The sequence below is a fragment of the Eucyclogobius newberryi genome, unplaced genomic scaffold (assembly GCF_026437365.1).
Source record: "Eucyclogobius newberryi isolate DKJ021-1_F unplaced genomic scaffold, fEucNew1.0.hap1 SCAF_6, whole genome shotgun sequence".
In the NCBI taxonomy this organism is placed as follows: Eukaryota; Metazoa; Chordata; class Actinopteri; order Gobiiformes; family Gobiidae; genus Eucyclogobius; species Eucyclogobius newberryi.
In genome coordinates this window covers 2,689,592-2,701,191 of record NW_027316278.1, presented here as the reverse complement: position 1 = coordinate 2,701,191, position 11,600 = coordinate 2,689,592, and the positions used below count along the sequence as shown (strand labels likewise).

The 11,600-nt window shown below is 55.5% G+C and overlaps 1 protein-coding gene across 1 annotated transcript in view; it reads left to right on the top strand.

Annotated features, from left to right (window-relative positions):
• The first annotated feature begins 5,054 nt into the window (after positions 1-5,054).
• The window catches only part of LOC140346765 (stromelysin-3-like), a 42,771-nt gene continuing 36,225 nt past the window's right edge, over positions 5,055-11,600 (top strand). The window contains exon 1 of the mRNA XM_072432955.1: positions 5,055-5,313. Within this exon, the coding sequence (XP_072289056.1) occupies positions 5,055-5,313 (259 nt within the window). The remainder of the gene's footprint in view (positions 5,314-11,600) is intronic.

Genomic DNA, 11,600 nt, shown 5'->3' with positions numbered 1-11,600 from the left:
ACAGAGTTTGCACTACAGAGACGAGAATTTGTCTACGATCACGAGCACTTGAGTCAATGTCACGTGGGTCAATAGTTCTGGATCTTAGAGGTGGCTCTTCATTCAAGCTCTTATAATAATGCTTCTTCCACAGGTTACTAGTCGGGTAAGTTCTCGTCAAGGTACTCAAAGCGCTTTACATCAAGGAACCAGTCACACATTCACTCACACCCCAGATATACGCAGACACTGGGGGGCGAGTTGGGTTAAGTGTCTTGCCCAAGGACACAACGGCAGTATTCACATGAGGCACCGCCAACCTGCGGGCCACTGCTCCCCGCTCTGACCAAGCGGGGAGTCGAACTACCAACCTTTGGATCAGAAGACGAGCACTCTACCACTGAGCTACTGCCGCGCTAAGTTCTGGTCTGGTGAGTTCTGGTAGGGTAAGTTCTGGTCGGATGAGTTCTGGTTGGGTAAGTTCGGGTCGGGTAAGTTCTGGTCGGGTAAGTTCTGGTCGGGTGAGTTCTGGTCGGGTGAGTTCTCCAGTGGCTTTCTGCTTGTGGGACAGGTCTTTGTAACCCCAGACTTTGCAGGTCTCAGGTAAAGACTCTTCAGCCAAGGCAAAGCTTCAGCCACAACATCAGTGACAACAACTTTTGGATTGGGTTGATCAAGACGTGGCTTGGTTGGTTCAACACCGTGAGATTCGTTAGAAGCTTCAGCAGAGAGGAACCCACAGGGCAACCGTAGGTCTCTGTGGAGAGTACGGAGTCTTGATGCTTTGGTGTCACCGTAGAGACAGGAAGCTCGTTGGCATTCTTCACAACAACATAAACTGTATCCTTTCATTTATCTGGGACCTTGTGTTGCCTCTTATGCCAACATTCCGTACCAAAACATGGTCACCTGGTTCTAAAGCTGCGGATGCCGTGACTCTTTGGTCAAACCGAACGTTGTTTCGCTCAGCATTCTTCGCAGCGCTGCGGGATGCCACCTGGTAACTTTCTTTGAGCCAAGATTTGCCACATATTCCGAGTAAGTTTTATGCTGTGGTTCCCGAACAGGTAAACCAGATGCACGGTCAACGCGCCATCGAGGTAAGCATGACCCAAGGGCTTAACAAGAGAGCTCCATTGAACCTTTCCACTGGATTCCCACGTTGGTGGCAGGGCGTGGTTCAGCTTTTTTGACACCAGTTACATAGTTCTTTTATGAGTTTGGACTCGATGTCAGGCCCTTGATCAGTCAGTATTCTTTCTGGAAAACCATAATGAAAGATGACATTTTCCCATAAGCATTTTGCTACTGTTCAAGCTTTCTGATTGGTAGTTAGAAACGCCATGGAGAACTTTGTAAAATGAGCTGTAAATACCAGAATATCCTTGATGTTCCTAGACTCAAGAAGTTCATACAAAGGAGTTCTAAAGGGCGATTGGTGCTGACGTTCTGATGTTAACCATCGGGGCTTTTTCACGTGGTCTTTTCCTTCTGACACGAGGACAGGTTTGAATTTCTGTTTCAACGTCATTAGCCATTCTCCAAGATCCAAAGTTCTCTCCAAGATGTCCCATGTCCTTATGAAGTCTGTGTAGCACTTGACCTCGCAGAGTACTAGCTCCAGTAGGAACACTTATCTTCAGCTTGTCTCCGTCTATAGAGGATACCGCCGATGATCCAACTTATTGTACTCTCTTAACAAAAGAGGAAGTTGAGGAAGCTCTTTGCGAAGAGTTGGAGGTGGCTTTTCTCCCAACTCAAGTTCATGAGTGACATCACAGATACCGGGCTCGGCGCTTTGCTTCATCCTCAACTCTGATGGTGACAAAGATGAAACGACCGACAGACCCGGAACTTGAGCCAAGTGAAGCTGAGCCAAAACAGACCCGACTAGATCCTGACCGGACCTGTCGTGCTGAGATGGACTCTGCAGCTGAAGCTCCCGGACGCCGCTCCCGGACGCCGCTCCCAGACGCCCCGGACGCCCCGGACGCCGCTCCCGGACGTCTGAGTCTTTGTCATGCCCACTTCAAGAGCGTAAATTTCAGAGAGTGCGGAAATATTACATTATAGTACCGAAACTATGTAGTGCGGAGCGGCTTCTGAATTAAAAGCAAAAACTAAATGTTGATAATATTTGTCATCAACTATTAAAGTTCGATTAATTGACTCATACCGTCTCAGAAGCTCTAGTCCCTCATCGGCCTGAGCACTGTCATGTCACCGTCATGTCACTGTCATGTCACGTCTGGTCTGATGTAGTTTGTCTTTTACTCACAGCTTTTCTGTTTCTGCTCCTCTTTGTTTCCCTCCTCCCTTCTTGTTCTCCTCTCTGGTTACCGCCCCCTTGTCTCTCTGGTTACCGCCCCCTTGTCTCTCTGGTTACCGCCCCCTTGTCTCTCTGGTTACCGCCCCCTTGTCTCTCTGGTTACCGCCCCCTTGTCTCTCTGGTTACCGCCCCCTTGTCTCTCTGGTTACCGCCCCCTTGTCTCTCTGGTTACCGCCCCCTTGTCTCTCTGGTTACCGCCCCCTTGTCTCTCTGGTTACCGCCTCCTTGTCTCTCTGGTTACCGCCCCCTTGTCTCTCTGGTTACCGCCCCCTTGTCTCTCTGGTTACCGCCTCCTTGCCTCTCAGCTCATCACAGGCCCCTCACACCTGTGCGTGGGTTCACAGCTGTATCTGCTTGTTAGTCACTGGGCGTGGTATATTAGATGTGTTTCTCTGCCTCGGGGCGAGATGGTCTGCGTTGCCTGGTCGACCTCAGCATTCGAGCCCTTATCGAGCGTCTGGTATTGTGATTCGTGTTTTGACCATGACTTCTGTTTTCTGCTTAACCCAGTTTAACTCCGGACGTTACTGACCAGTTTTTGCCCTGACCTCCTCGCGCTGCCTAAACCTCGTGACATCTGTTTGTTATTGACGATCTCGGACCTTCCTGATGATCCTTCGGCCTGTTCTCTGACAAGTTTAACGCCTGTGAATCGAACCTAGAACAGATACTGACCACGCCTCTCGTCTGCTCCTTGACACCGGCGTTTGCTGGCGCTGCCCACCGCTGGAAGGATCCTCTGTTGTCGTCACACTTAACCAAAAGACTTTGCACATTCTCTGTTCTGTTTTCATTCAAACCTGTTACAAATCACTTCCTGTTTCCAGCTTCCGTAATTGGTTCCGTTCTGCCGTTTGTGAAGTGCTAGTGACACGATCGACCAAAACTGAAGATAACTCAATCTGGAGATTCTAGAACACTTCCATGATTAGAAATTGAGCGATTGTTTATTACTGTACGACAACCCGCTGGCTAGCTCGCCACAAATTATGTAGCATTTACCTATTAATGTACAACTATGGTACTTTAAAACCAGAATAAAATGATAAACGGCTAGAACCAGAAGTATCTAGGTTACGAGGAGGTTCAGGACCAGCAAAGTAAACAATGAAACGATTAGATATGGAGCGGTCCACAAACAGCAGCAGAGTTAAGCTCACAATAAATCAGAATAGAAGTTATTTGCAGGAGTTACATTTGCCTGAAAAAAAGTGTTCCTAGATTCTGTTTGTTACAGGGTGAGACCTTTCTCCAGAGGCAAGTACGAGTCAGGTTTGGGGAGATGCAGCGCTCACAGTGAAGACGCTTTTATTTTAGTTCATTTGTATAAAAATGTCACGTACTGTGCCTTTAAAGTACATGTTTGAATAGATTAGGCTCATTTATGTGATACGTTTACCTGAGTTCTGTTGCTTTTTGCTTTTTTGCTTATCAAATTAAAGATAGACAAACATTCAAAGTGAAATGCTCCCACTTTTTAAAGGTGAAATTCAGTTTAGATAAAGTCTGGACGAGTCAAATGCAGAGCAAAGTGCTGTTCTTCCATGTTTCAGAGCCCGGAGGCTCTGGAGGCTCTGTGGGGGTGAGGAGGGGGAGACGGGGGAGCGAGCGGGGGAGGAGGAGGTTAATTTGAGCCGTATCTGAGATCTGTGGTCCGGCCCGAGTCGGTGTGGTCCGATAACGCTCACATATTCATCATATCAGAGTTACAGTGGCACCCGAGCCACGCAGATAAGGCCCTAATACAAGAGAGAGCGTGTTCAGCCATTACTCCTGCCTGTCAGGGGGAGGGGGGAGGGGGGAGGGAGGAGTGGGGGGAGGGGGGGAGAGGGGGGAGAGAGAGAGGGAGAGAGGGGAGGAGAGGGAGAGAGGGGAGGAGAGAGGGGAGGAGAGAGGAGGAGGGAGGAGAGAGGGGGAGGGGGGGAGGAGAGGGGGGAGGTGGAGGAGAGGGGGAGAGAGGGGGGAGGAGAGAGCGAGGGGGGAGAGAGGGGAGGAGAGAGGAGGAGGAAGGATAGAGGGGGAGAGAGGGGATGAGGCGAGGAGAGAGGGAGGAGGACGGAGGGAGGGCAGAGCAAGAGAGAAAGAAAGGGGGAGCTAAAGAGAGAGAATAAACAAGAGGAAGATGAGCGAGTGAGGAGAAGAGAGATAAAGAATGAGAAAGGGGGAGGAGAGAGAGAACGGAGAGGAGGAAGTGAGGAAGAGGGAGCGAGAGGAAGGACAGAAGTGGACGGAGTGGGAGAGAGAGAGCGAGGAGAAACGGGGCGAGGCGGGCGATAACCGGAGCGAGGGAGGATGAATGCGAGTGGGAGGAGCCGAGGAGGGCGAGCGTAATGTGGTCGTTTGTCAGGCGGCGGGCGACAGCGAGCTAACGGCTAATCCCAGCGCCGCGACTTCATTTTGTGCCCGAGAAACCGAACGCTTCATCTGAAGTTTGAACCGGAGTAAACACGATGCACTCTCTCTCCCCCGCGCCACCTCAGAGTGTTCACGTCCAATCACAGCCGCTCGTTTGTGTCACGTGACCCTCAGGGGCCTCGGAACATTCTGGACTCAATACGTCGTTGTCCTCAGAGTTGTTCTTTACGCTATTTTCATTTCCGCCGTGTTTGTTTACACACACGGAGCGTCTGATTGGTTATTCCACCTGTCACTCAAGCTCTTTAGACTTCGGGCAGGACGTGATTCCAGACCGAACCCTCAGAGGGCGTGGTCGATTCAGACGGTGCACTTCATGAACACGCCAATGATGGAATCCACAGATGGATACATGGACCCGCCCTTTGACCCGCCCTCTGACGCGCCCTCTGACCCGCCCACTGACCCGCCCTCAGACCCACCCTCAGACCCGCCCACTGACCCGCCCTCTGACCCACCGTCTGACCCGCCCTCTGACCCGCCCTCTGACCCGCCGTCTGACCCACCGTCTGACCCGCCCTCTGACCCGCCCTCTGACCACCCACTGACCCGCCCTCTGACCCACCCACTGACCCGCCCTCTGACCCACCGTCTGACGCGCCTCTGACCCGCCCTCTGACCCACCGTCTGACGCGCCTCTGACCCGCCCTCTGACCCGCCGCTGACCCACCCACTGACCCGCCCTCTGACCCACCGTCTGACGCGCCTCTGACCCGCCCTCTGACCCGCCGCTGACCCGCCCTCTGACCCGCCGCCCACTGACCCGCCCACTGACCCGCCCTCTGACCCGTCCACTGACCCGCCCTCTGACCCACAGTCTGACCCGCCCTCTGACCCACCGTCTGACCCGCCCTCTGACCCACCGTCTGACCCGCCCTCTGACGCGCCCTCTGACCCGCCCTCTGACCCGCCCACTGACCCGACATTTGTAGATTTGGAGGAAAGATATAAAAACACAGTTCATGACCTTTGTTTAAGGACAAAATGTCCTTAAACTTTAAGACTTCTCTGGAGGGACATGAGTCTCCGCCTCCTTTAGGACGCTTCCAAAGCCGTGTTGAGAGGACACATTATAGACATCGCCTCAGAGAAAGAAACAAAGGGAGAAAAAGCAAAAAGATCTGCAAGAAAAAATTTAATTGTTGGAAGAAAAACATGACAAAAGGATTTTCTAAAACTGAAATAAAAAAGGAGAAATAATGAAGTGACTTCACAGGAAAATGTTCTTTAACAAACAAAGATCAAACTTTTATTGACTCTTTTTTCTCTTGATGTTTGATGTTTGACTTCTTCTTCTGTTCTTTCTTCTAAGTTTATACTTTTTAAAAATGAAAAAAAGTATCAAAGAAAAAAAGAAAATGACCGACTTTGGACAAAATGGACGTTTCTTTTAGAGTTCTTTGGGCCATTTATTTTGTCTTTTATCTGCTGGATGTCTCTCTCTCTCTCTCTCTCTCTCTCTCTGTTTTTCTGATGTTCTTTGATAAAAAAAAAAGAAAAATAAAGTTATAAATCAGAACTTTCAATAACATCTAAATGACATAAATGATTCTGGACGAACAGCAGAATCACATGTGTCTCTTAATGTCGCCGTGGCAACGCCTCGTGCTGCAGGAGAAACAGCGCCACCAGGAGGCAGAGGCACTCATGACATCATCATCACACTCCATCTCAGGACGTAATAAACGAAAACTTCTTGAACCGTCACCCGGCCTAAACCCGGCCTAAACCCGGCCTGAACCCGGCCTGAACCCGGTCTAAACCCGACCTAGACCCGGCCTGAACCCGGCCTAAACCCGGCCTAAACCCGGCCTGAACCCGGCCTGAACCCGGTCTAAACCCGACCTAGACCCGGCCTGAACCCGGCCTAAACCCGGCCTGGACCCGGCCTAAACCCGGCCTAAATCCGGCCTGAACCCGGCCTGAACCCGGTCTAAACCCGACCTAGACCCGGCCTGAACCCGGCCTAAACCCGGCCTGAACCCGGCCTAAACCCGGCCTGAACCCGGCCTGAACCCGGTCTAAACCCGACCTAGACCCGGCCTGAACCCGGCCTAAACCCGGCCTGAACCCGGTCTAAACCCGACCTAGACCCGGCCTGAACCCGGCCTGAACCCGGCCTAAACCCGGCCTGAACCCGGCCTGAACCCGGTCTGAACCCGGCCTGAACCCGGCCTAAACCCGGCCTGAACCCGGCCTAAACCCGGCCTAAACCCGTCTTAAACCTGACCTAAACCCAGTCTAAACTCGGTCTAAACTCGGTCTGAACCTGGTCTGAACCCAGTCCGAACCCGGTCCAAACCCAGTCTAAACCCGGCCTAAACTCGGTCTCAACCTGGTCTAAATTTGGCTTAATCCCGACCTCAACTCAGTCTAAACCTGGTCTGAACCCGGTCTAAAGCTGGTCTAAAATCGGTCTAAACTTGGTCCAAACCTGGTCTAAACCCGGCCTTAACCCGGTCTAAACCCGGTCCAAACCTGGTCCAAACCCGGTCCAAACCCCGTCTAAACCCGGTCTAAACCCAGCCTAAACCCGGTCCAAACATGGTCCGAACCCGGTCTAAACCCGGCCTTAACCCCGCCTAAACCAGGTCTAAACCTGGTCTAAACTTGGTCTAAACTCAGTCTAAACCCCTGAGGGCGAGGTGAGTGACAGGGTAAAGGACACAAAAGGCCGGACTAAGCCTTTTGCTCCTGGTCTCGTGGGAGGTCCAAAGGTCGAGAGGATCTGAATAATCTTTATCTGTGACAGCGACAAGATCAATGTTGTTCTAAAACAGCTCCTTAAAAAACATCGCCTGTCCAAAGTGTCTCCTGTCACAGGGAGGACAGGAGGAGGAGGAGGAGGAGGAGGAGGAGAGAGGGAGGAGGAGAGAGGGAGGAGAGGAGGAGGAGGAGGAGGAGGAGAGGGAGGAGGAGAGAGGGAGGAGAGGAGGAGGAGAGAGGGAGGAGGAGAGGAGGAGGAGGAGGAGGAGAGGAGGAGGAGAGGAGGAGAGGAGGAGAGGAGGAGGAGAGGAGGAGAGGAGGAGGAGAGGAGGAGGAGGAGGAGGGGAGAGAGGGAGGAGAGAGAGGGAGGAGAGAGGAGGAGAGAGGGAGGAGGAGAGGAGGAGGAGGAGGAGGAGGAGAGGAGGAGGAGAGGAGGAGAGGAGGAGAGGAGGAGGAGGAGAGGAGGAGAGGAGGAGAGAGGGAGGAGGAGAGAGGGAGGAGAGGAGGAGGAGAGAGGGAGGAGGAGAGGAGGAGGAGGAGGAGGAGAGGAGGAGAGGAGGAGGAGAGGAGGAGAGGAGGAGGAGAGGAGGAGGAGGAGAGAGGGAGGAGGAGAGAGGGAGGAGGAGAGGAGGAGGAGAGAGGGAGGAGGAGAGGAGGAGGAGGAGGAGGAGAGGAGGAGGAGAGGAGGAGAGGAGGAGAGGAGGAGGAGAGGAGGAGAGGAGGAGGAGAGGAGGAGGAGGAGAGAGGGAGGAGGAGAGAGGGAGGAGGAGAGAGGGAGGAGAGGAGGAGGAGAGAGGGAGGAGGAGAGGAGGAGGAGGAGGAGGAGAGGAGGAGGAGAGGAGGAGGAGAGGAGGAGAGGAGGAGGAGAGGAGGAGAGGAGGAGGAGGAGAGAGGGAGGAGGAGAGAGGGGAGGAGGAGAGAGGGAGGAAAGGAGGAGGAGAGAGGGAGGAGGAGAGAGGGAGGAGGAGAGGAGGAGGAGGAGGAGGAGGAGAGGAGGAGGAGAGGAGGAGGAGGAGAGAGGGAGAAGGAGAGAGGGAGGAGAGGAGGAGGAGAGAGGGAGGAGGAGAGAGGGAGGCGGATAGGAGGAGGAGGAGGAGGAGAGAGGGAGGAGGAGAGAGGGAGGAGGAGGAGGAGGAGGAGAGGAGGAGGAGAGGAGAGGGAGGAGGAGGAGAGGAGAAGGAGGAGAGAGGGAGGAGGAGAGAGGGAGGAGAGGAGGAGGAGAGAGGGAGGAGGAGAGAGGGAGGAGAGGAGGAGGAGAGAGGGAGGAGGAGAGGAGGAGGAGGAGAGGAGGAGGAGAGGAGGAGGAGGAGAGATGGAGGAGGAGAGAGGGAGGAGTATAGGAGGAGGAGGAGGAGAGAGGGAGGAGAGAGGGAGGAGGAGGAGGAGAGGAGGAGGAGAGGAGAGGGAGGAGGAGGAGAGAGGGAGGAGAGGAGGAGGAGAGGAGGAGGAGAGGAGGAGGAGGAGAGGAGGAGGAGAGAGGGAGGAGAGGAGGAGGAGAGAGGGAGGAGGAGAGGAGGAGGAGGAGGAGGAGGAGGGGAGAGGAGGAGGAGAGGAGGAGAGGAGGAGAGGAGGAGGAGAGGAGGAGAGGAGGAGGAGGAGAGAGGGAGGAGGAGAGAGGGAGGAGGAGAGAGGGAGGAAGGAGGAGGAGAGAGGGAGGAAAGGAGGAGGAGAGAGGGAGGAGGAGAGAGGGAGGAGGAGAGGAGGAGGAGGAGGAGGAGAGGAGGAGGAGGGAGAGGAGGAGAGGAGGAGGAGAGGAGGAGAGGAGAGGAGGAGAGGAGGAGGAGGAGAGAGGGAGGAGGAGAGAGGGAGGAGGAGAGAGGGAGGAGAGGAGGAGGAGAGGAGGAGGGAGAGGGGGAGGAGGAGGAGAGGAGGAGGAGAGAGGGAGGAGGAGAGAGGGAGGAGGAGAGGAGGAGGAGAGAGGGAGGAGGAGAGGAGGAGGAGGAGGAGGAGAGGAGGAGGAGAGGAGGAGAGGAGGAGAGGAGGAGGAGAGGAGGAGAGGAGGAGGAGAGGAGGAGGAGGAGAGAGGAGGAGGAGAGAGGGATGGAGGAGAGAGGGAGGAGAGGAGGAGGAGAGAGGGAGGAGGAGAGGAGGAGGAGGAGGAGAGGAGGAGGAGAGGAGGAGGAGAGGAGGAGAGGAGGAGGAGAGGAGGAGAGGAGGAGGAGGAGAGAGGGAGGAGGAGAGAGGGAGGAGAGAGAGGGAGGAGGACGAGAGGGAGGAAAGGAGGAGGAGAGAGGGAGGAGGAGAGAGGGAGGAGGAGAGGAGGAGGAGGAGGAGGAGGAGAGGAGGAGGAGAGGAGGAGGAGGAGAGAGGGAGAAGGAGAGAGGGAGGAGAGGAGGAGGAGAGAGGGAGGAGGAGGAGGAGGAGGAGAAGAGGAGGAGAGGAGATGGAGGAGGAGGAGAGGAGAAGGAGGAGAGAGGGAGGAGGAGAGAGGGAGAGAGGAGGAGGAGAGAGGGAGGAGGAGAGAGAGAGGGAGGAGAGGAGGAGGAGAGGAGGAGGAGAGAGGGAGGAGGAGAGGAGGAGGAGGAGAGGAGGAGGAGAGGAGGAGGAGAGATGGAGGAGGAGAGAGGAGGAGTATAGGAGGAGGAGGAGGAGAGAGGGAGGAGAGAGGGAGGAGGAGGAGGAGAGGAGGAGGAGAGGAGAGGGAGGAGGAGGAGAGCGGGAGGAGAGGAGGAGGAGAGGAGAGGAGGATGAGAGGGAGGAGGAGAGAGGGAGGAGAGGAGGAGGAGAGAGGGAGGAGGAGAGGAGGAGGAGGAGGAGGAGGAGAGGAGGAGGAGAGGAGGAGAGGAGGAGAGGAGGAGGAGAGGAGGAGAGGAGGAGGAGAGAGGGAGAGGAGAGAGGGAGGAAAGGCGGAGGAGAGAGGGAGGAAAGGAGGAGGAAGAGAGGGAGGAGGAGAGAGGGAGGAGGAGAGGAGGAGGAGGAGGAGGAGGAGAGGAGGAGGAGAGGAGGAGGAGGAGAGAGGAGGAGGAGAGAGGGAGGAGGAGGAGGAGAGAGGGAGGAGGAGAGAGGGAGGCGGATAGGAGGAGGAGGAGGAGGAGAGAGGGAGGAGGAGAGAGGAGGAGGAGGAGGAGGAGGAGAGGAGGAGGAGAGGAGAGGGAGGAGGAGGAGAGGAGGAGGAGGAGAGAGGGAGGAGGAGAGAGGGAGGAGAGGAGGAGGAGAGAGGGAGGAGGAGAGAGGGAGGAGGAGAGAGGGAGGAGAGGAGGAGGAGAGAGGGAGGAGGAGAGAGGGAGGAGGAGAGGAGGAGGAGGAGAGGAGGAGGAGAGGAGGAGGAGGAGGAGGAGGAGGAGGAGGAGGAGAGGAGGAGAGGAGGAGGAGAGGAGGAGAGGAGGAGGAGGAGAGAGGGAGGAGGAGGAGGGAGGAGGAGAGAGGGAGGAAAGGAGGAGGATGAGAGGGAGGAAAGGAGGAGGAGAGGAGGAGGAGGAGAGAGGGAGGAGGAGAGAGAGGGAGGAGAGGAGGGCGAGAGGGAGGAGAGAGAGGGAGGAGGAGAGAGGAGGAGAGGAGGAGGAGAGAGGGAGAGGAGAGAGGGAGGAGGAGAGGGAGGAGGAGGAGAGAGGGAGGAGAGGAGGAGGAGAGAGGGAGGAGGAGGAGAGGAGGAGGAGAGGGAGGAGGATGAGAGGGAGGAGGAGAGGAGGAGGAGGAGAGAGGGAGTAGGAGAGGGAGGAGGAGAGGGAGGAGGAGGAGAGGAGGAGGAGAGGGAGGAGGAGAGAGGAGAGGAGGAGGAGGAGGAGGAGGAGGAGAGAGGGAGGAGGAGGAGCTTCAGACGATGATGTTTCTTCAATGAGTCGTTAGTGAGACGAGGGGGCGGAGCCTCCAGACTTCAGGCTTTGTTTAAATCCACAGTTTGATTTACATCTCAAAGTCCTGGTCCTGGTCCTGGTCCTGGTCCTGGTCCTGGTCCTGGTCCTGGTCCTGGTCCAGTCCTGGTCCTGGTCCAGTCCTGGTCCTGGTCCTGGTCCTGGTCCTGGTCCAGTCCTGGTCCTGGTCCCAGTCCTGGTCCAGTCCTGGTCCTGGTCCTGGTCCTGGTCCTGGTCCTGGTCCTGGTCCAGTCCTGGTCCTGGTCCTGGTCCTGGTCCTGGTCCAGTCCGAGTTCCCTGCGCTCTGATTGGTCCTCACACATATTTTTTGTCTCAGTCTGAGTTTTTCTTCGTTTCTCGTGAGTGACGCTCGATCGATG